The 21,007-nt window shown below is 27.9% G+C and overlaps 2 protein-coding genes across 2 annotated transcripts; one reads left to right on the top strand and one right to left on the bottom strand.

The window, feature by feature from the left end:
* Positions 1 to 13,416: 13,416 nt before the first annotated feature.
* Positions 13,417 to 16,853, top strand: LOC105792311 (NAC domain-containing protein 21/22). Its single transcript, XM_012620822.2, has 3 exons — positions 13,417 to 13,673; positions 15,222 to 15,487; positions 16,299 to 16,853. Exons 1-3 carry the CDS (start codon positions 13,505 to 13,507, stop codon positions 16,668 to 16,670), a joined length of 807 nt encoding a protein of 268 aa, XP_012476276.2. The 5' UTR covers positions 13,417 to 13,504; the 3' UTR covers positions 16,671 to 16,853.
* A 1,553-nt stretch (positions 16,854 to 18,406) lies between these two features.
* LOC105792312 (protein LIGHT-DEPENDENT SHORT HYPOCOTYLS 3) lies at positions 18,407 to 19,338 on the bottom strand. The gene is given in 2 exon segments (XM_012620823.2): positions 18,407 to 18,671; positions 18,674 to 19,338. Coding segments are annotated over 2 exon segments (603 nt in total). The 5' UTR covers positions 19,169 to 19,338; the 3' UTR covers positions 18,407 to 18,563.
* Positions 19,339 to 21,007: the final 1,669 nt, after the last annotated feature.

Genomic DNA, 21,007 nt, shown 5'->3' with positions numbered 1-21,007 from the left:
CATTTATTCCAATGCAAAATTAATATGATTTTATACCTTTTAATTTTTTTCTATGATTCATATTTTAATAATCTAATTGGTGAATTTATTGATATAATTGTATTTATATATGTAAAATTTGAATCAATTTGATATTTTATTATATTGATATAAAATATTGTCTATATTAATAAATGTATCTAACGGTTGAAAGGTTTTTTTTGCATAAATCAAATAGTTAAAATAATTTCTTTACTCTAAACTTGACATGTATGATTTATAAGAATGGAACATGAAATATGAGGATTAGATCGGGGTGAAGTAGGAAATTTTTTTGGGAGCCGAGATAAGATTGTAAATTTTGGGGGTCAAAGTTAAATTTTTGTATTAAAATACTTAAATTAAATTATTAATTTTTTAAAAGAGCTAAAATTATAAAATTTTCATTTAATCAAATGTTAAAAAAGATTAAATTAGATCTTTTAATTTTAGGTAGGGGGTTATAAAATAATTTTCCAATTGAGCCAAGGGGCCTAAGACTCTTGCCTGGACCTTTGGCTATGCCATTCGATAAATATCAATAATAGAAAAAAACATTAAATGGTGTAAAGTCATGTTATTTTACACTAATGTAAGTAAAGTTCTTCTCAAAAAATTATAAATATAAAAAATCATTATGATGAGTAATTTTTATTATTTAAATAAATAAAAAATTATTTAAATTATTTTATTTTTATTAATTTTAATTATCCAAAGAAAATAATATATATATATATATTTTCCTTTCCTTAATCTTCCTTGCTTACTTTATTTGCTTTTGCTTTATTACTATTAACCATTGTTTTCAAAATCAGATCATGTTGGCTAGATCGAGAACATATTAGGTATCAATCCGAAATAAGGGATTGGATTGGTTGACTCGTAAACTGGTTGAATTGAGTTAAAAAATTAGTTGAATTGATAGTTAAAAATTGACTATCTTTTTTTATTTTTTTAAATAATTTTTTTATTTTTTTAATAATTTATTCAATTGAATTTGTTATACCTCCCCAACAAATAGGACACATGGTAGATCGGAAGGTCACCCGAGTGATGTACCCCACCTACTACAAATCAGAAGGTCACCAAGAGCTTCACCTCCCGTTCTAACTACCTGGACAAGTGAAAGGTAACCATTCAAGGAAGCTAACCACCCATTCCTCCAAGCACCCGGTCTTCTGCTAAGAACGTGATCCTTTTGGTAACCAAATCTCATGTGGGTTCAACTACTTCATACCACTGAATTAGAACAAATGATAGGGTATGCCTCATCACAAACATCCTTGTCCAATCAAAGACATTCACCCCACACGTCCCACAATTATGGCCTAATTGTGGGTCCAACATGTTAACGTCATCCTGCACGGGACCCCACCTATAGATAGCCCCCAAGACGATGAAGAAGGGATCGACTCTTCAAAATACTTGCTTACACTCTGACAACTTGCCTTCAACACTCGATCTCCTTACTTCCTTCACCTTCACTCTTTATAACCTCTAGCTCTTCGTCTCAACCGAATGAACCAACTCCCATCAACACCGCTACACCCTCCTTCATATCTCCTCGCTATTGAACACTTTATGTTAATAGAGCCAAACAAACTAATTAAATTAATCAAATTAATAATCTAATTAATTCAACTATCCATCTGGTTTCGAAACCATACTATCAACCCAAGCGATGGAAGCAAATCTCATCCACTCTAAAAATAAAAATTAAAAAGAAAACACTTATATTTCATGGTTGGGTGATTTTGGATATGTGGGACTTGTAAAATTCGGATAATTTTGACAACTTTTTTAAAAAAAAAAAGAAAAACAAAAGGATCTTTTCATGCGATAGTTATGATGCATGGTATCTTTGCTTTTTATTTTTCTGTCAAAGTAAAAATGTTTTCATGGTTTTCCTTTAAAAAAAAAAAAATCTTTTCATATTTTCTTCCATCGGCATGTCTCTGGTTTTGGGTTCATTTAAGAACATTTTGCGGCGGATGCTGGCGTCTTAAATTCTCATAAATCACGTCAACCCTTTCTCCATACACGTTTCCTACTTTTCTCTTCCCATCACAAACCCTTGCTTAATTCCCTTTTCTTATCATTATTAGGTTAAAATAAGTAATAAATCTGTTTTTTTATATAAATTTAAAATTTAGTTTGCATATTTTCATTTTTAAGAATTTAATTATTTTAATTTTTTGATTTTTAAATTTAAATTTAATTAATAATATTGTAACCACATCTTTTAGTTCATTGCTATTAAGTGTTTATTTTAAAATGTCACATCCATCATTTAATAAAAAAGTTTGATAATTTTAATAATTGAATTTAAATTTTGGAATCTGAAAAATAAAAGATTAATTTTTTTAAATTTACATGGGCTAAATTCCAATTTTTTTATATGTACAAAGATTTATCATATTAACTACAATTGTCGTCATATTAGTGCGCCAAATGGCAACGTATAAGTTGTGCCACATAAATATGATTACGTGATCAATATAAATTTAAAAAAAAAACGACAAACATAAATCCAATGATATTATACACCCCATTGGAGGTTGGTGTAGGTGAAGGTGAAATTTTGCTATTAGTTCATGTACTATGTGAATGTCGTTGATTTAGTTTTTGTATTATAATTTAATTTAGTTTTGTATTTGAAATTTCAATCTTAACTTAAATAGCAGTAATTAAATTCATTAGGTCGATTTTGCTATTAGTCTCATACTATGTGTAAACTATAAATTTAGTATTTGTTAATTTTTTTCATTTGTAGTCATTAAACTTTTCAATTTTGAAGTTTCAATCTAATAGTCGTTAAATTCATTAATTAAAATGAAGTGGCTTTTTTTTGTGAGGTCATGTACAAATAGCAAGTTAACATGGTATTACACGTGATAATTGCTTGTGAGTTTGCCACATAAGATTTTGAAAATAACATAATTTAACTTAACAGATCTAACAACTATCATTTGAAGAGTATTGAAATTTCAAAAATTGAAAAGCACATGGGTTATAAAAAAACCAAATTAGAGTACAAAGACTAAATGTCACTAAACTATTAGCAAGTTTAACCAAATTTCAATAATCAATACCATAATTTTATTTTTAGTGTAAACTACACTTATTGTCACTAAACTGTTAGTAAGTTTACGTTTAGGTCACTTAACTTTAAAATGTTACAAAATGGTTATTAAACTATTTGAAAGCTTTTATTTAATTCACTAGGTTGTTAAGTTTTTTTTTTAAAGTCTAGCTATCGAGCTCGAAGTGGTGAGTCAACGGCCGATACAATGGATTAGTACTTGTCAACAAGTAGAAGAACATACTTTAGATCCAAGCCGATTTGACAGTTAGTGCAGGAGATCGGAGAATTCTTTTTTTTTTTTAGAGTTTTAGTTTAGAGATTCGTGACATTTAAAGTTGTTTTATGAATAAAAAAAGAACGGTAAAAGAGAAGGGTAATGAGAGCTTTCGATTGGTGTAGGCGATGCGAATGAAAAAAAGCCATACACAACAACAATTTTAATAGCTCAGTGACTTAAATGAAAACTTTCGAATGGTTTAGTGATCATTTTGTAACTTTTTGAAATCGAATGACCAAAATGTAAACTTATTAATAGTTTAACAGCATTAAATGCAATTTACCATTATTTTTATTACTCCAACAAGCAAAATTTAGTTCCACTCGTGGAAATTCCTTTTGATGGAGTAATGGCCAAAAATTTCAATTGCACAAACTAGAAATCTACCTAGCTTTGTTGAAAAACGAGGTGTCTACTTTGTTCCTATGCCTTCAAATCTTAGACTTAACTTTAAGCATCACCTTTTGGTTTTTGGGTTATAAATCAACAATAATATTCTTAGCAAATATCTTTCTAGATTTTGTGAATTTTTTTTTGTTGGTAAAACGACCTTTGCAGTCTTTTTTTAATTTGAATTCGAGTAAATTAGTCCTTAAAAAGATTGAAACATTTTAATCCCTCTCAATTTTGAAAGTGGGTAATTAAGGACAATTAATCATGGTGTTACTATCTTTCATCAACCGTGCATAATTCGATTGGTATAATAATAAATTTAATCTTCGATTTTGACATATTTTGTTAATTTGATGTTGATTCTAAAAATTCAACAAATTTAGCCTCAACATTTACACATTTGCAAAAATATTGTGGGCTAAATTTGTTAAATCGTAATCAAATTGATAGAATGTGTAAATTATGAGAGCTAAATTTATTATTATATCAATTTAAATTTATGTAGAATTCACGAAGAACATTAACGTTGTGATTACTTGTCCTTAGTTGCTCACTTTTGAAATTAAAAGGGATTAAATTACTTCGATTTTTTTTAGAGGAACCAATTTGCTCAATATTGAAATTGAAAGGGATTGAAGAGGTCCTTTTACCTTTTCTTTCTTTCTTTCTTTCTTTTGAAAAAAATCAAATTAAAAAAAAAAAGGCAAAAACAATCAATTTCAAAAGTCCAATGACAAGATGTATATTTTTGCTCCAATAATTATGAATTGAACGTTTGTCTTTACAAATTATGTTTCAAACAATGATACCCCAACAACACCTTTAAGAAAAAAACCAACACTTTCTTTTTTTTTGACAAATTAAAAGCAAAAGAAAAGCTTGCTTTTGATAAACTTTTATAGAATAGGATGTACTAATAGTAGAATTAGTTTTTAATGGAATTCATCAATGATCTTATCAACTTGGTATAAATTTCAAAATTAAAGATTCATCTTTTTAGATTGAGTCTTAGTTTGATTCGCATGCGTATTGTTGTTAATGAAGAAAAACCTGAATCCGAGTGCATTAAAGCTCATTATTCTCCTATTTATGGATTGGGAAGAGGCTGTGGGTAGTTCTAGGCATTGTATCAAAAAAAAATGTGATCAAAACTTATAATGAGATTGTTAAAAAAAATTTCCAAATGTTTAACGAATGAGTTTTGAATTAACATTTTATAATTTCAGGGTTGTTTTTTCAAATATATAATTGATTATTTTAACACTAATTCAAGAATTTAAAAAATAAAAATAGGATACCATAGATAAATCTATCATCAATATAAAGTTATATAGAAATTCCATGCATAGTTACGGTAGCTCGTACAGTTATTTTGAAATAGGGTAAACTGCACTATTAGTTACTAAACTATAGATAAGTTTTTGTTTTGGTTACTTAACTAAAAAATTACAATTTTGTCATTGAACTATTCAAAAGTTTTCATTAAAGTCATTGGACTGTTAAAATCAATAATATATGGTTTTCTCTGTTTGCATGACTGTACCAATCGAAAGTTCTCTTTCTTCTTTTCTACAGTTTAAATTTTTTTATGAAACAACTTTGGATGTCATGAATCTGCAAACTAAAATTCAAACAATTTTTTTCTTCAGTCTCCAATACTGACCATTAGATCGACTTGGATCTAAGGTATGTTCCACACTAACTATTAGATCAATTTGGACCTAATGAATGTTCTTCTATTCATTGATGTGTACTAATCCACCATACCGATCATCAAATCGTCACTTGGAGTTCACTGGCGGTACTTTAAAAAAAAACTTAACAACCTAGTGACTTAAATGAAAACTTTTGAATACTTTAGTGACTTAAATAAAAACTTTCGAATAGTTCAGTGACCAAAATGAAAACTTACCCATAGTTTAGTGACTAATGATGTAGTTTACCCTTTGAAAAAAAAGTATAATATTAAATTTAGCCCTTAAAGTTTACATCTTTTGGCAATTTGACCATTATTCCTTTTTTTTAGTTAAATTTGGCTCTCGACTATTTAAAAAGAGTTGAATTTGACTATCAACCTTTCAAAAAGAGCCGAATTATTGTTTTTAATAGAAATATTGACTAAAATAATAAATTTTTAAGCATGATATCTCGCATGACAGTCCACGTATACTACATGCTATTTTCTTTTGAATTTTATGAACTTTCAATTTTTTTGAATTCTTTATAAATTTTAAATTATTTGTTGACGTCGCATATAAACAAATAGTTTCATGTTAGTATGTAGTATAAATAGCAACAACGTTAAAAAATAATGTTTTAGTTAATATTTCTATTAAAAAATGATATGACTCTTTTAAAATATAAACGATCAAATTTAACTAAAAATAAAAATATAAAATTGATAACTAAATTTATCATTATATAAAAATTGACAATCAAACACATGAATTTCAAACCCATCATATAAAATCTAGTTTTCTTTTTTTTTTTTCTTATATATATACACATATACTATACATTACATCCTTTGGGCACCAAAAATAAATATACTTATTTACTTAATTGTGTTGGCTTTTGTCCATCCTAGACTCCACTTCGTTGCCATCCATACTTACCTTTTTTTTCCTTTTATAAACGGATGTTCGGAATTTGTGGCGGCTTCTTTTAACAATGTCATCTTCAAAATTTAAAATTGAGTCTTCTCCTTATGAATGCAATGTGTCTTATCATTGCACCCAACCACTTATTGATCATACTTATCCTTATATATATATATATATATATATATAATCCCTACTTACTTTTTAAAGTTATTTTTTGGACAAAAGTAAATATGTTTTATTTGTAAATGGTAATACAAATAATTTATTGATAAAATTATTATTTGTCCTCCACCTCCTGTCTACTGCCATCCTTATAGGCTGTATAAAATATAGGTGGTTGTTTTTAACCAATGATTTTGTTAGATAAATTTGGAATTGTATAAAGGGTCTGGTTCTTTCTCTTTTTTTTTTTGTGTTAATCAAGTTATTATGAATTGTGTTCAACATATTAACTTCAATCATAATTATTAAAATTATATCGAATTAATTAAATACTCATGATTTGGATATTATTATGGGATATTATTATATATTATCGTAAACTTTTAAGCATATATTTAGGAATAAATTATATATCTTTCCATTTATTTAGGAATATATTATATATATTTCCTATTCCTACGTGACTATTGCAGTATAAATATTATGTATATTCTTGAGGTTTATCAATAAGATTAGAAGGGATTACCTTATTTTTGTCATGATATCAGATCAGAATAAGGAGGATGACGGCCAACCATCGACAATAGGTGTTTGGCCATCTAAACTGAGAAATAAGAATATGGCTTGGAGTAACAGACAACCAAAGCACGGGAAACAGAGAACAAAGCTAGAAACACGACAAAAAGGGCACGAAAATAAAATAAAATTAGAGTTTCAGCAACGACAGACACCGTCCACAAAATATATCTACAAACTGAAAAGAGAGAACATGTGAAGTGAATGAAAAGAATAAAGAAAAAAAAGGTTGGTGGGAGGGAGAAAAAGGCGGGTGATAACCAGCTCGAAGGCTGGCACCATCGCGCCACCGGACAAAACAAAAGATAAGAAGCAAACGGCTTGGAGAAGAAAAAAATAAATAAAAAGGGAAACCTAGGCTCTTGATACCATAACAAGAATAGGGTAATCAATAAGATTAATAGGGATTACCCTATTCTTTTCACTCATCAACAAACCTAGGCTCTTGATACCATAACAAGAATAGGGTAATCAATAAGATTAATAGGGATTACCCTATTCTTTTCACTCATCAACATCTTGATAAACTAAGGTTCGAGACTCATCAATACTTTGCTTTAATATATTTAGAAGAGAATCAAATAAGTGGGTCATCGCATTAAAAAAAGATAAACTATACCCAATATTATTAAATTATTAATAAGTTTCTATTTTAATAATTCAATCTAAAAAAAGTTATAAAATAGTCACCAAACTATTCGAAAGTTTTCAATTAAATCACCGGAATGTTAAAATCGCTATTATATAGCCTTCTTTGTTCGCACTTCCTGCACTAATTGAAAGTTCTCATTCTCCTTCTTCTTCTCTTCTATAGTTAAGTTTTTTTTTTCATGAAATAGTTTTAAACGTCACAAATCTAAGAACCAATATCCAAACAGCTTTCTTCTCGAATCTCTGACACTAACTGTTAGATTGACTTGGATCTAATGTATGTTCTTTTGCTCGTTAATGGGTACTAATCCACTGTACCGATCGTTGAATCATTGTTTAGAGCTCGCTAGCTAGACATATATATATATAACATGCTTAACAACTCAATGAGACCTAAATAGAAACTTTTAAATAATTCAGTGATCATTAATTTTATAACTTTTTGAAGTTGAATGATGAAAACGTAAACTTATTAATGAATGACCTTGGATGTAGTTTACCAAAAAAAACTAAATAAATAATTCCTTGTAATTAATTATTATAAGGACATTGATAATTTTGGAGGAAATATGGATGACTTGATGCTTATTATCCCATAAATTCAAATAATAATTAAGACCATAACTTATGGAAATGTATAAAAGTAAAATTGACTCACTTTTGAAAGGGAAAGGAAATGGCTATGGGAGGGTAGTAATAATAATAATAATAATAATATGGTTCGCTAAAAATGCGAGTGAAAATAATTGTATAATAAATATATATTTTATATATTTAAAAATAAAAATTTAATCGAATTGGTAAAATTAAAGTTTGAAAATCATGATGATTTGTATCTAAATGTCCCTATATTTTGATTTAAATTGATTTTATATAAATTATATATATAAAATAAAAGAGATTAAAACACTCTCAAAATTATATTTATTATTTGTAAAATGTTATTTATTATTTACCTAATAAATTTACTGCAATTTTTTCTTTTTGGCAAAATGATATTTATTATTTGTAAAATGTTGACATGGTATTTTATTAGGTTAAAAATAAATATAAATAAATTATTTCCACCTAGATTAAAAAGAAAAATATTTTTTGGGGAAAATAAGAAATCCTCTTCCCAAGTATATTTATTTTTAATTCAAGTGGAAATAATTTAAATTTATTTATTTATTTTTAACGTAATAAAATGTCATGTCAACAATTGACACATAATTTAACAGAAAATTGTGTCACATAGATAATAAAGCTAGTGAAATGTAAAAATTGATGTACATAAATACACCGAATTAAAATTAATGTAAAACATGTAAATTATATCAAAGTTAATATATAGTTTTAGCATTTATCCCGAGGTTAAATTATTCCAAACACAACAACCTTCTAAATATTTATTTATTTTTGAAGTATTTATTATTATCGAAGGTTTCCAAAGAGGAAGATCAAGCCGTCACTCATTGTCCAACAATACAACAAACTATCAAACCACGCCTAACGCAAGTTCCCTCTTGCAGATTTAAAATATATATAAACCCTAACCCCTAGAATTCACAATCATTTGAATTATTTATCTTAATTTTCTATTTTATTTTTACAATAATCTAATCCAATATTTATCTCTTTGTTTATTTATCAGTCATTCATGGATTTTTTCCACAAAAATCTTCATCATCCAAATTAATTATTGTGTTCAACAACACGTAGATCTAATTTCAGATTCTTTTAATTTTTAATCTATAAAAACGTATTTTTCGAGTTTAAACTTGAGATTTAATGTTTAAGAAAGTTTAAACAACACAAATCATGTATCCACCCGTTCCGAAAATGAAAAATTTTAATTATGGCATTTTATTATTATAAAATTTTAAATTAATATATGGTAAAATAGTATTTTTAACTCTTATAAAAAATACAACTAAAATCCGCTCCCATAAAATTTTATGGTTTCGCCCTGAATGTAACTCGTTGACATTATTTATTATTATTTTATAATAATTTTCTTATAAATAGATATCTAATTTGTAAGTAAAAATTTTAATTTCATTAAACGGATATTATTGTTTTTCTTTTAATTTGATGAGAAATAAAAATAAATAAATTTCACATCATCGTAATTCATAAGGCAGTAATGAAATTATAGTTCCATAATTATTAGAATCTAAATTGTATTGATTATTTGATGACACCCAATCCAGTCATCATCTATTATGTATCTAATTATTACCATATGTTATTATCATGAGATGGTATGTTCTATATGACAAATATCCTTTTGTCCTCATTTTCTTTAATAATTATTAATTATTATTGTCCTTTTTTTAAACTGATATCAACCATTTATAGATTTATTGGTATTATTAGTATTATTTTATAAATTTAATTTTATAGGTTTTTATTCTAAAAAACATTTTCTAGAAATATTTTCATAATAATATTCAATTATGATTTTTAATGTCGTAGTGTATCATTTTAGTTGTATAAATAGAATTAAAAAAATTCTGTACATTGCTAGTGAAATAAAAAAATTCATAAGCGGGTGCAAGATATTGTCATATCTCTTTATAGAAATATAAAAGACAACAAATAAGATACATGACAATATTCTATACTCGATTATGAAGTTTTTCATTGTTACGTAAATGGTATAAGGCTTTTTTTCAAAAACGTTACAAGCTAGAGTTAAAAAGTTTTATATCGCATTTATTTGTTTTTATTTTTTAAGTATCAATTAAGGATACGTTACGATTTATTAATCTCACTTGTGGAGTTAAAACACTCTACCACCGGTATAACAAATAATTATCATATATATTTATATTTTTTACTATATATTCTACAACGGTATATTATCCCATCAATTTTGCTTGTGAAATTTTTGAACTTCGTTCATCGTGTACCATGTAGTTTCTTAATAGGGTAAATATACTTTTTTTCATATATATATATATGAGTTTGGCTTCAATGTTCAAATAGATACATATGTTTTTTTTTGTTTAAATTAGTACCCGAACTTGGCTTCTCTTGCGCATTTTAGTTCATTTTGTAACTCCGTCAAAATTGGATGACATGGACCAATCATATTGTTGCACGTGATAGGTAATCAACTAATGATGTGGCATGTGTGCCATGTGTCTAAACCTGATTGGTCCAATCAGTTAACATTAATAGAATTGCAAAAAATGGATACAAATGTGTGATGAAAGTAATCAATTTGAACAAAAGAAAACATAAATACCAATTTAAACATTAAAACCGAACACAAACACCAAATAGTATATTTACCCCTTATTAATAAAACACCCAGGTCACTAAATTATTAAAAAGTTTACGTTTTGATCACTTCACTTCAAAAAGTTACAAAATGATTATTGAACTGTTCGAAAGTTTTCATTTAAATCACTGTGTTGTTAAAATCGTTGTTGTGTGGCTTTCTTTGTTCGTATCGCCTGCACTAATCAAAAGCTATAATTCTCCTTCCCTTCTACAGTTCAATTTCTTTTCATGAAACAACTTTGGACATCACAATTTTACAAACCAAAATCCAAACAACTTTCTTCTTTGATTTCCAATACTGACCGTCAGATCAACTTAGAGATTTAAAGTATGTTTTTTTACTCATCGATGAATACTGATCCATTGTACCGGTCGTCACTCGAAGCTCGTTGGTAGGACTTAAAAAAAACTTAATTGCCTAGTGACTTAAATGAAAACTTCCGAATAGTTCAATGACCATTTTATAACTTTTTGAAGTTGAATGACCAAAACATAAACTTAGTAATAGTTTAATAACCTTAGGTGCAATTTACCCTTAATAATATTGATGATAAGTACATCATTAGTGGACCCAGATCAAAGACAAGCCATCAGGATATGGCCCACTGGTTTTTGGTTTGAATCCATCCAAAATTTTTCTTATCTTATCAAAATTTGATTCACTTTGGACTCTCTCTCTCTGATTATCAATTACTGACATTTATTATAATAATTATTATAATTAGGGTTCAATAATTGATATTTATAGACTATTTAACAAATTGTTTAATTAATTTTATATGATTTTCCTTTTAAACGTTTATTAATTTTAAATATCACTTTAATCCATATTTAATTATAAATTCATCTACTTCCAATTATTTGTCTCTATTATTGCTCCGATCAATCTCATGGGTCAGATCTTTTGAACCCTTTGATTGAAATGTCAGACCATAAAATTATTATTCCAAACATTATGTTAAAAAAGTACATGATTAACTATAAGTTTTGTTATTTTGATTCCTTGCCCATTTTTTAGGATATGTGTGCTCGCTATTTACCCCAGTCCGCGAGATATAGTCCAATTAATTATGATCTTTTTCATCTTCAGCTTATTCATATTCTTTAAAAAGTATTTGAAAATACGTATAATTTTTAATGATATAATATGTTATTTAACACATCACGTCAATAATTTATGCATTATATATATGAAAATGATGATAATCATTGTCAACCATTATAAAAAAAATATAATGATGATAGTAATCATGGCATGACACTTGGATTTTATTGGCATATATTTTATAATTATATTTTCATTCATTATTATCTATACCTTATACTAAAAAGAATTCCTGATAGGTCGGTCAATCCTTAATCAATGGCGGGCTACAAATTTTAATGTTATTTTAATTTATTTTATATTTAGTTTTGATTTTTAAAATTCGTATTTTTTAGTTTATGTGGAATATTGAATATTCCATTCCTAATTTGTATTAATTAATTAAAGTAGGGCTGAATATTAAATATTCTATTTCTAATTCTACTTTTATTTTCTTTTCAATAAAATAATTTATCTTCAAAGTTCTTTCTCTTTTCCGCTTTTTTGTTTTTGTTTCCTCCCCCACAAGTTGTAAATGAATCTTATAAACCACTGACCACATAGAGTATAGAATTGCAATTAAAAATAAAATTATAAGGACCATGGAAATTAAATATCCTACCTTGCTTACAATTGGTTTTATGAAATATTTGAGTAAATTCAAGAATTTTATGTTGAAAGAATCAAGATTAATGAATTTTAAATCCTTTTGGGACCAAAACTATAATTTTACCAATATTTTAACAAAAAACCTTTCCTACATCCTTGGATTTTCCTTATTTTAACTGAGCTCGTTTTTATACACTAATATTTTAGTTCTATAATTTTATTTTTAAACCACTTTTCATATATTTGAAACTTGACTTTTATTTTTAAGAATTTAATCCTTCTATTTTTCAGATTTTAAAACTTTGTTTATAACGCCATTTTTATTATTATTTCAAAATATCACACCATAAAATATAATAATCAAATTTCAAATTTCAACAATTCCCAAGATTTTCTTTCTTTCTTGATTATCTTACATTAAAAAAAGTTCATCTAAATATAAAAGAGAGGTAAAAGGGTGTTTTGGAATGATTGTATTAATAAAGTATATAGCTTAGCTTAGGTTTCTTGTAACTTTGGTTTTCATTCACATTTATAACTAACTAATTACACAAGCATGACGCCATATATTTGAAAAATAGAATATTGTAAGAAATTCTAACTGATCAAAGCCATTCAATTCTCATCATACAACATGCATACATACATATATTATCATATCATATCATACAATACCTTGAGTTTAAGTAAAGCTTTTCTTTTTTTCTTAAATTTATTTATTTGCCACCCCATTTATATTTGCCATTGTTAGCTTAAAGAGAGAAAGGAAAAAAGAGATGGGGTTAAGGGATATAGGAGCAGCACTGCCACCTGGGTTTAGGTTTTATCCAAGTGATGAAGAGCTGGTTTGCCATTATCTCTTCAAAAAGGTTGCTAATGAAGAAATCTTGAAGGGTACTTTGGTTGATATTGATTTGCATACATGTGAGCCATGGCAGCTTCCTGGTACCATCATCATCATCTCTTCTTCTTCTTCTTCTTCTTCTTCTTCCATGCTTTAGGGTTGCTTTAGAATCTTTTATTTATATTTTCCATAGCTTTTCTGTGGTTCTACTGTCTTACTTCTCACTGAATGGCTTCTTCTGGTTTTCGGGCTTTACTTTTTTGGCTGAAATTAAAAGTTATATAATCATGAAACAAAACCACATTAATTATTTGGTGGATATTTAAGCAAACTAGGAAGGTGATATTTCTCTTAAGCAGTGGCGGAGCGAATGGGACAGGCAGGGGCCACCGTCTGAACAAATTTTCATTTAACCTCTTTATAATTTATAAAATTTTAAATTAGTAATAGTAAAATAGTACTTTAACTCCCTAAAAATAATAAAAATTTAATTTAATCCTTTAAAAATTATAAAGATATAGTCAATTAAAATGGTAAAATTACATTTTTACTATTATATAAATATACAGTTTAATTCCAACCCCGCAAAAAAATTTTCCATGTTAGAAACAGCACAGCCGATAAATAAACACGTTTCATATATCTTTCGAATGCAGTAATATCTTAAACATTTGAGGGGTTTATAAGTAATTTAGGAATTATAGAATTCAGACTTGATTTCATATCGATCGGTTCTCATACTTTACAAAAGCTAAGAAATTACTATAAAGTTTTGTCACTGAATTTTTCATATAAAAATCAATAGTTTAGTAATTATGTGTAAGGACTATTTTAAATTTTAATAAAATAAAGGGATGAGAATTTAAATTAGACCAAATTTTTATAATTTCTTTTTGCATATGTTTCACCTTGTGAAATAGGGCCTTCTATCACAATTGTCAAACTTAATTAATGGTTTGGATAAAGAAGATCATAATATTTATTTTGGAGTCATAAGGATAGAGTTGAAATGTTTTCTTTTCCCTACAATATATATCTACTATGCCTATACTGTTTGTTACACACTTTTGTATTACGATAATATTTAAGATTAACTTTATATATTTAAAAGTTTAAAAAATAAATTGTTTTACTTTTATTTAAAAGCTTCAATTCAATCATTAAAATTCTTAATTTTCCGTCAAAATTAATTAACTTGACATTTTAATTATGTTACTCTCGTGTCATATGATTGACTAAAAATAAACATGCTAAATTTATATTTTTTTCCTAAAACTACTGATAATTTTAATGAACGAACTAAGATTTTAGCCAATAACTCAAGGGAGTTAGAAAGAGTTTTTGTTGGCATTTGAGGCTTAGGGTTCAAATCGTGACAAGTACATCCCCTCCCCCAATTTCTAATGTACTAAAATAGATTAAATTTCAAATTTTGTAAAAGTGCAAAGACTAAAAACATATTTTCATGTAAAAATTATTTTTACAAATATAGTAAGTGTTTGCCTATTTTTTTTTCATAATTAATTAGACTTAATCTTTTATCGTCAAATGTAGTAATAATTTTACTTAAACATGATGTACTAAGATAATATTCAACAAATTATGTAATTTTGTGTGTGTGATGGGACTTTGATTTTTTTTAATGAAAGAGGTGGCAAAGCTAAACGCAAGCGAGTGGTATTTCTTCAGCTTCCGAGATCGGAAGTACGCGACGGGGTTCCGAACGAATCGAGCGACGGCATCTGGTTACTGGAAAGCAACTGGAAAGGATCGGACGGTGATCGACCCAAGAACACAAGAGGTGGTAGGGATGAGAAAGACGTTGGTGTTTCACAAGAACCGAGCTCCAAATGGAATCAAAACAGGTTGGATCATGCATGAGTTTCGTCTAGAAACCCCGCATATGCCTCCTAAGGTTAGTTTTCACTCGTTGCTCTTTTCAATGTTACCGTTAGAGGGTGAACTGCTTCTCTTTGGATCCGTCCCTGTATGCAGTATGTTGATCGAATTCAATTATTTTTTCATTATTTTTATGAAAGTTTGATGATCTCTTGAGGTAACAACATAAACCAGTTGGATTTTGATTGTTTCGGTTTGATATAGTGTGTATAATCTATCAGTCTTGTTGTCAATTACAAACCGAAATTATTTCCTTTCAATACTCATAAGTTCATCGTTTTAATATATTTTTTAAGCGTGTCTCCATAGATTCAAACTCACATTCTCATATATGAAGGAAAGTACTCTGCAGAATGAATACCAATTAATCCATTAAGAGTGACAAAAAGCTTGAGGGGCTTGTAATTTTTTGAATTATGCATTCAAGACACGATTTGATGAATTAGGCTAAGTCGTGACATAAAAAGGCATTAGATCAAATGGATAATCATTCCAAAAAAAGCACTCCTCTATATAGGAAATTGTGCATTCGAACATATAGAAACACACCTAAGAGTAGTAAAACTTTGAAAAACTTGTGAGTGCCAAAAGAGAAAATTTCCAATTTGTGTCTCATGATGCAACTCAACAGAAATTTACGACTCATTTATATATACATATGTATTGGCATTGTTGGTTAAGGCAGAAGCCTTGAATCCTTCAACACTTAAATTTGAGTCTCCACCATATGCAATTGCGATACACGAATCTCTTATCTTATCATATACGTATGTCATATATTATATTTGAGTTTTGTCTAATTCTTCATTCGTTGTGCTTTATGACAGGAAGATTGGGTTTTATGTAGGGTTTTTCACAAAAACAAGGGAGACAACATCAACAACAACCCAACGACGATGTTGGAGACATCATCGTCTCGTGCCTTTTCTTTAAGAGACCAAACAAGCTTGCATTATGGGCATCAACTCCAACAAATAGCCACCTCTTTGTCTTTCCCGCAACCCCATCCAAGCCATGGCCAAAGCTTGTTGAGCTTGCTTCAGCAAAATAACAACAATAATCCCTACACCAATGAAGTAATTAGCTCCAAAGTTGAAGATGAATTCGATTTCTTTTGGGACATCAACACGGTAGAAAACAACTTGGAAGACATAAAATTCGATAATAATGAGGATGATGATAATGTGGGTTTCCTATGAAAACTGATTGTATTGTTGACCTGTGATGTTGGGTATGGTGTTTTGTCTTGGGACGATATACAAATAGAAAGATTGTGTATTTTGGTTTAGGGTTTATTTATTTATTGTATATAATTTTGGGCATTGTAAAAAAAATTATATTTATATATATAAAGCAAATTTTTTACTGATTTTTTATTTAAATATATATTTCTTTAAATTTAAAGGTTAAAAATGACTGCACAACACATATGAATAGTTCGAGCATCATACCGTAAAGAGTAAATATGATCAAAACCTATAATAAGATTGTTCAAATGGATACATAAATTTAATTATTGAATTTTTTTATCATTGAAGTCTGAAGATTAACGGTGGGTTTGGATGGATGGTGCGTTTAATTGCAGATAGTGTAAAAACAGCGATAATAGTGAGATTAGATACTGTGGCGATACTGTATCATGAGACAAAAAGTAAGCTAAACGCACCATACCACACCTCACCGCCCATTCAAATCCACGCCCAAAGAGTTGAGCTATCGAGATAATTTTTTTTTGGAAAAATGTATTTATTTTAAAATTTTTAGATGATGTATACTAATATATTAAATATAAACTTTTTTTTAAAAAAATCCAAAAAGATTTTGAACAAATATGTTGTTATCATACAAAATTTTAGTTATAAAAAGTAATAGAACCAAATTGAAAATAAAAAATAATAGAATTGAATTGAATTGATTACATTGAAATAATAATAACTTAATCCGAACGAATTAAATAATATGGTTTAAATCAGCTTTCGAATGTTCTAAACATTTTTTCTCAATCATAGTTTGTCTAGGGATATGGCCTAATAATACCTTTCAAAAAGATTAGTTGAAGATCAAAAGTGCTCATCTCACTCGAAAACTTTAGTAGAGAACAATGCAAATTGCAATAACTTGTATGCTAGATGCCGAAAATTATATAGCATGAAGTTTTTGGCTAAATTAGTAACTTAAAAGTAGTAATGGGGGCTAAAATAAGGTACCACCAAGTTGGAGGAAGAAAAGGTAATAATGATTAATGACATGCAAAGGGTACCTATTTGTATAATTTAAAACATAAAATGCTATTAAAAAAAGTACATATATTATATAGTTAATCTATACAATGATTAATGACATCCGTATATTCCTATATCCAATTATAGCAGTTGATTTCCTAAAGAGTTTTCGATAAATCACAAACATGAAAATGAAGAACTTTAAGAGGGATATTAACACCTTAACTTGAATTATAGCATTTGCTAAATCAGTCACTATGGCGATTAAAAAGAGAAGTCAACAAAGTCATAGTTAGAATATGGGAGAGAGGCATTAAGAAATTATTTGTAGAAAATGCTTAATGATAAAACATTGGAAACTGATGCTAAGTTTGGTGTGAATTATTAAAGCATTGTTAGCTAGGGAATGGACTGTGAATGTGATGTATATTCTACTCACGGTAAATATGGTTGTTGATTCTATAGCAGTTTTATGTAAGAACGATTTTATTAGCCTGAAAACTTATAAATTTTCTCTCAAATCGATTGTTGTGAAAGTTCTATAAGAGAATATTAAAATTCATCGGAAGATTATTCATAACTAATTATATTTAACTTCTTAAAAAATTATCATCAAACCTAATCTCTTCATATTTAAAATTCTTCTCAAAATATTAAAAGTTAAGATGATGAAGAAAGCAAATGGCAAATATGAAAAACTAATAAAGTACCTAAAAAAAAGCCTTTTTTAAGTACTATTTCAGTCTTCAAACTATTTGCAAGTCAATGACGGATACTAACACTGTTTGCATCAAAAGCAGATTAACCAAGTAATATATAACCCGAGTCAAGATCCGATTAGGATTTGATCCGATCCGACTCGATCTCAATTTACTCATTGTTGTAGCTATTCATATAGGGTTTAGCTAATGCATGTTTCAACATGCACCTGGTGGTGGCGGCCGCGGCGGCGGCAATGGCAGAGATGGGGTTTGTTGATGAGCTGATGATGGTCGTTTACGTTTCTTCTTCTCGTAGCTAATCCCTCTTGCTTTTGACTGTAAATCACGTACCTCAAGAAGATAAAGCCTCACAGCTCGTGTCCCAAACGGGTTCGCCTCAGGTTTTCCTCCATTTTCTTCAAAAGCAGCTCGGAGTCGGCCGATGAGAGCATCGAGGCTACCCCAGGCTTGACGGAACGGGCATGGACAAGGAGCCGGTGGGTTCGGGTAGCCATAGAAAGGACATATCGGAGTGTGGACTTTGGTTTTGCCGAACCGGTCGAGGTATCTAAGGAACTCCAAGACATGAGCTCCACTGCACCAAGAGAGTGCCAGTGGGGGCCTGTGGTTCTTTAGATACTGCATGAATGTGTTCCAGTCACGGCGCTTTTGGTTCTCGTAGCGACTCGCGGTTGAAGACGACGATGATGGTGCATGTGAAGCTACACCGTCTTGGGAAATGGAGCTATTATCCATTTCTTGAATTGAATCCATTGTCGTCTACAATGAAACCTGTTGTCGGATTTTTCTTTTCTTTATTAACTAAAACGGGAAATAAGAAAGATTGATAAGAGCACTTCTTTAAGTGATTCAAAGTTATATAGACATAATCAGAAACAGACTGATCGACGAACTGGATTATAAATGGTTGGGAGAAAATTTTTACATCCATTCAACAAATTTTTAATATACTTTTTTTATTATTAATCTAATTGGTTCAATCGCTGATTCGATCTTGAAAATCTTATTAATGTAGTGATAATACACATCGTCTTAAAACAAAATTTAGATTTAAATTTTGAAGAGAAATACTGTTGATAATTACAACTATAAATCCCGAAATGAATAATTTTCATGTATAATAACACAAACAAAAATAATATTTGGGTTATATAAAATATATTATATATATACTAAAAAGAAATGAGTTAATTTGATTTGATCGAGTATTTTAAAATTTTGAATTATTTATGATAAATTGAATTAGTTAAATTTTCAATTTTATATTAATTTTGAGATTTTGAATTCCATTTTGGCAAGATGACTTTGTTTTATAGCATGGAGACATTATTTGAAAATTTTCTAATTTTTTTAAAACAATAATAATTTTTAATTAAAGAAACTAATTAATAACATTTATAGAGTTTTTAAAAATATTTTCTACTATAAAATATTTTTATATAATAAAAGTAACATTAATTATAAATTAAATAAAAATAAAATTTACATAACCATAAGATTAAACATATAAACCAAGGTTGAAATCAATTTTGGATTTTTCAAACTTTTTTGGTGGGGTGAATTAAGTAAAGACGACAAATATTGGAACTGTAGTTTTGCCTGCCATTTTGTCAGTGAATAGTATCTTTGTCTAAAATTTAGCGTGCTGGGGAGTAAATTTCTTTGATTTGTAATAGCGTCTGCCATGCACGTGTTCCATTGCCTTGTTCTTGTAAGTAACACAAATAGAGTATATGGGGATTGATTTTTGATAGAATAATTTTTTATGGAGTAATTTGAACTTTAATTTTCTTAAGTTATTTTGTTTTGATTACTTCAAGTTAGGGTGAATTTTAGAGTTGGGTTATTTTAATATAATTATTTGAGTCCTTGAGGTTTTGTAATTATAAATTTGAATATTTTAAAATTTTTGAGTTATTTTATATTAGAATTGATTTAAGTTTAGATATTTCGGATTTGAATTCATTTGTGTTTAAATGGGACGACATGAAATTATTGATTTTTTATGAATAAATTTCAACTCATACAAATAAAAACTTTACAAGATATCAATTTTATTTGATTTTAATATATTTTAATATTTTATAGACATAATGATAAACTTCATCTTCAACATTTACATTTTTTTTCAAATTGACCATGATTTTTTAAGTTAAACTTTGCTTTAAAAAGAGTCAAATCTATTTTTAATAGAAATCTGATTAAAATATTACTCTTTTAATTATATTGATGTGACAATCCGTGGTAGTCCACAAGCACTTAATGCTGACATAGTACTATTTAACTTATATGCCACGTGAATAAATAATTTAAAAAATTATAAAAAATTTAAATTAAAAGGAAATTTATAAAAAAATCATAAAATTCAAAAATAGCATAAAGTACATATGGGTTACAATTTGAGATTCCATGTTTAAAAAGTAACACTTCAATCAATATTTCTATTAGAAAATAACAAATTGACTCTTTTGAAAAGTGAAGGATCAACTTTAACTCTCGTTAAAGGTTAAAAGCTAGATTTAATTAAAAATAATAATCAAATTGACAAAAAAATATAAATTACTAAGAACTAAATTTATCATTATACCTATT

The sequence above is a fragment of the Gossypium raimondii genome, chromosome 8 (genome assembly GCF_025698545.1).
Source record: "Gossypium raimondii isolate GPD5lz chromosome 8, ASM2569854v1, whole genome shotgun sequence".
Classification (NCBI taxonomy): Eukaryota; Viridiplantae; Streptophyta; class Magnoliopsida; order Malvales; family Malvaceae; genus Gossypium; species Gossypium raimondii.
This window is presented reverse-complemented; position numbering and strand designations above follow the sequence as displayed.

What these genes read in the sequence shown, in the direction of transcription:
- LOC105792311 (XM_012620822.2), top strand. Translation starts at nt 13,505, where the DNA reads ATGGGGTTAAGGGATATAGGAGCAGCACTGCCACCTGGGTTTAGGTTT. An exon ending in TGAGCCATGGCAGCTTCCTG is followed by an intron (nt 13,674 to 15,221) that starts GTACCATCATCA and finishes TTTTAATGAAAG; the next exon opens with AGGTGGCAAAGCTAAACGCA. An exon ending in CCCCGCATATGCCTCCTAAG is followed by an intron (nt 15,488 to 16,298) that starts GTTAGTTTTCAC and finishes GCTTTATGACAG; the next exon opens with GAAGATTGGGTTTTATGTAG.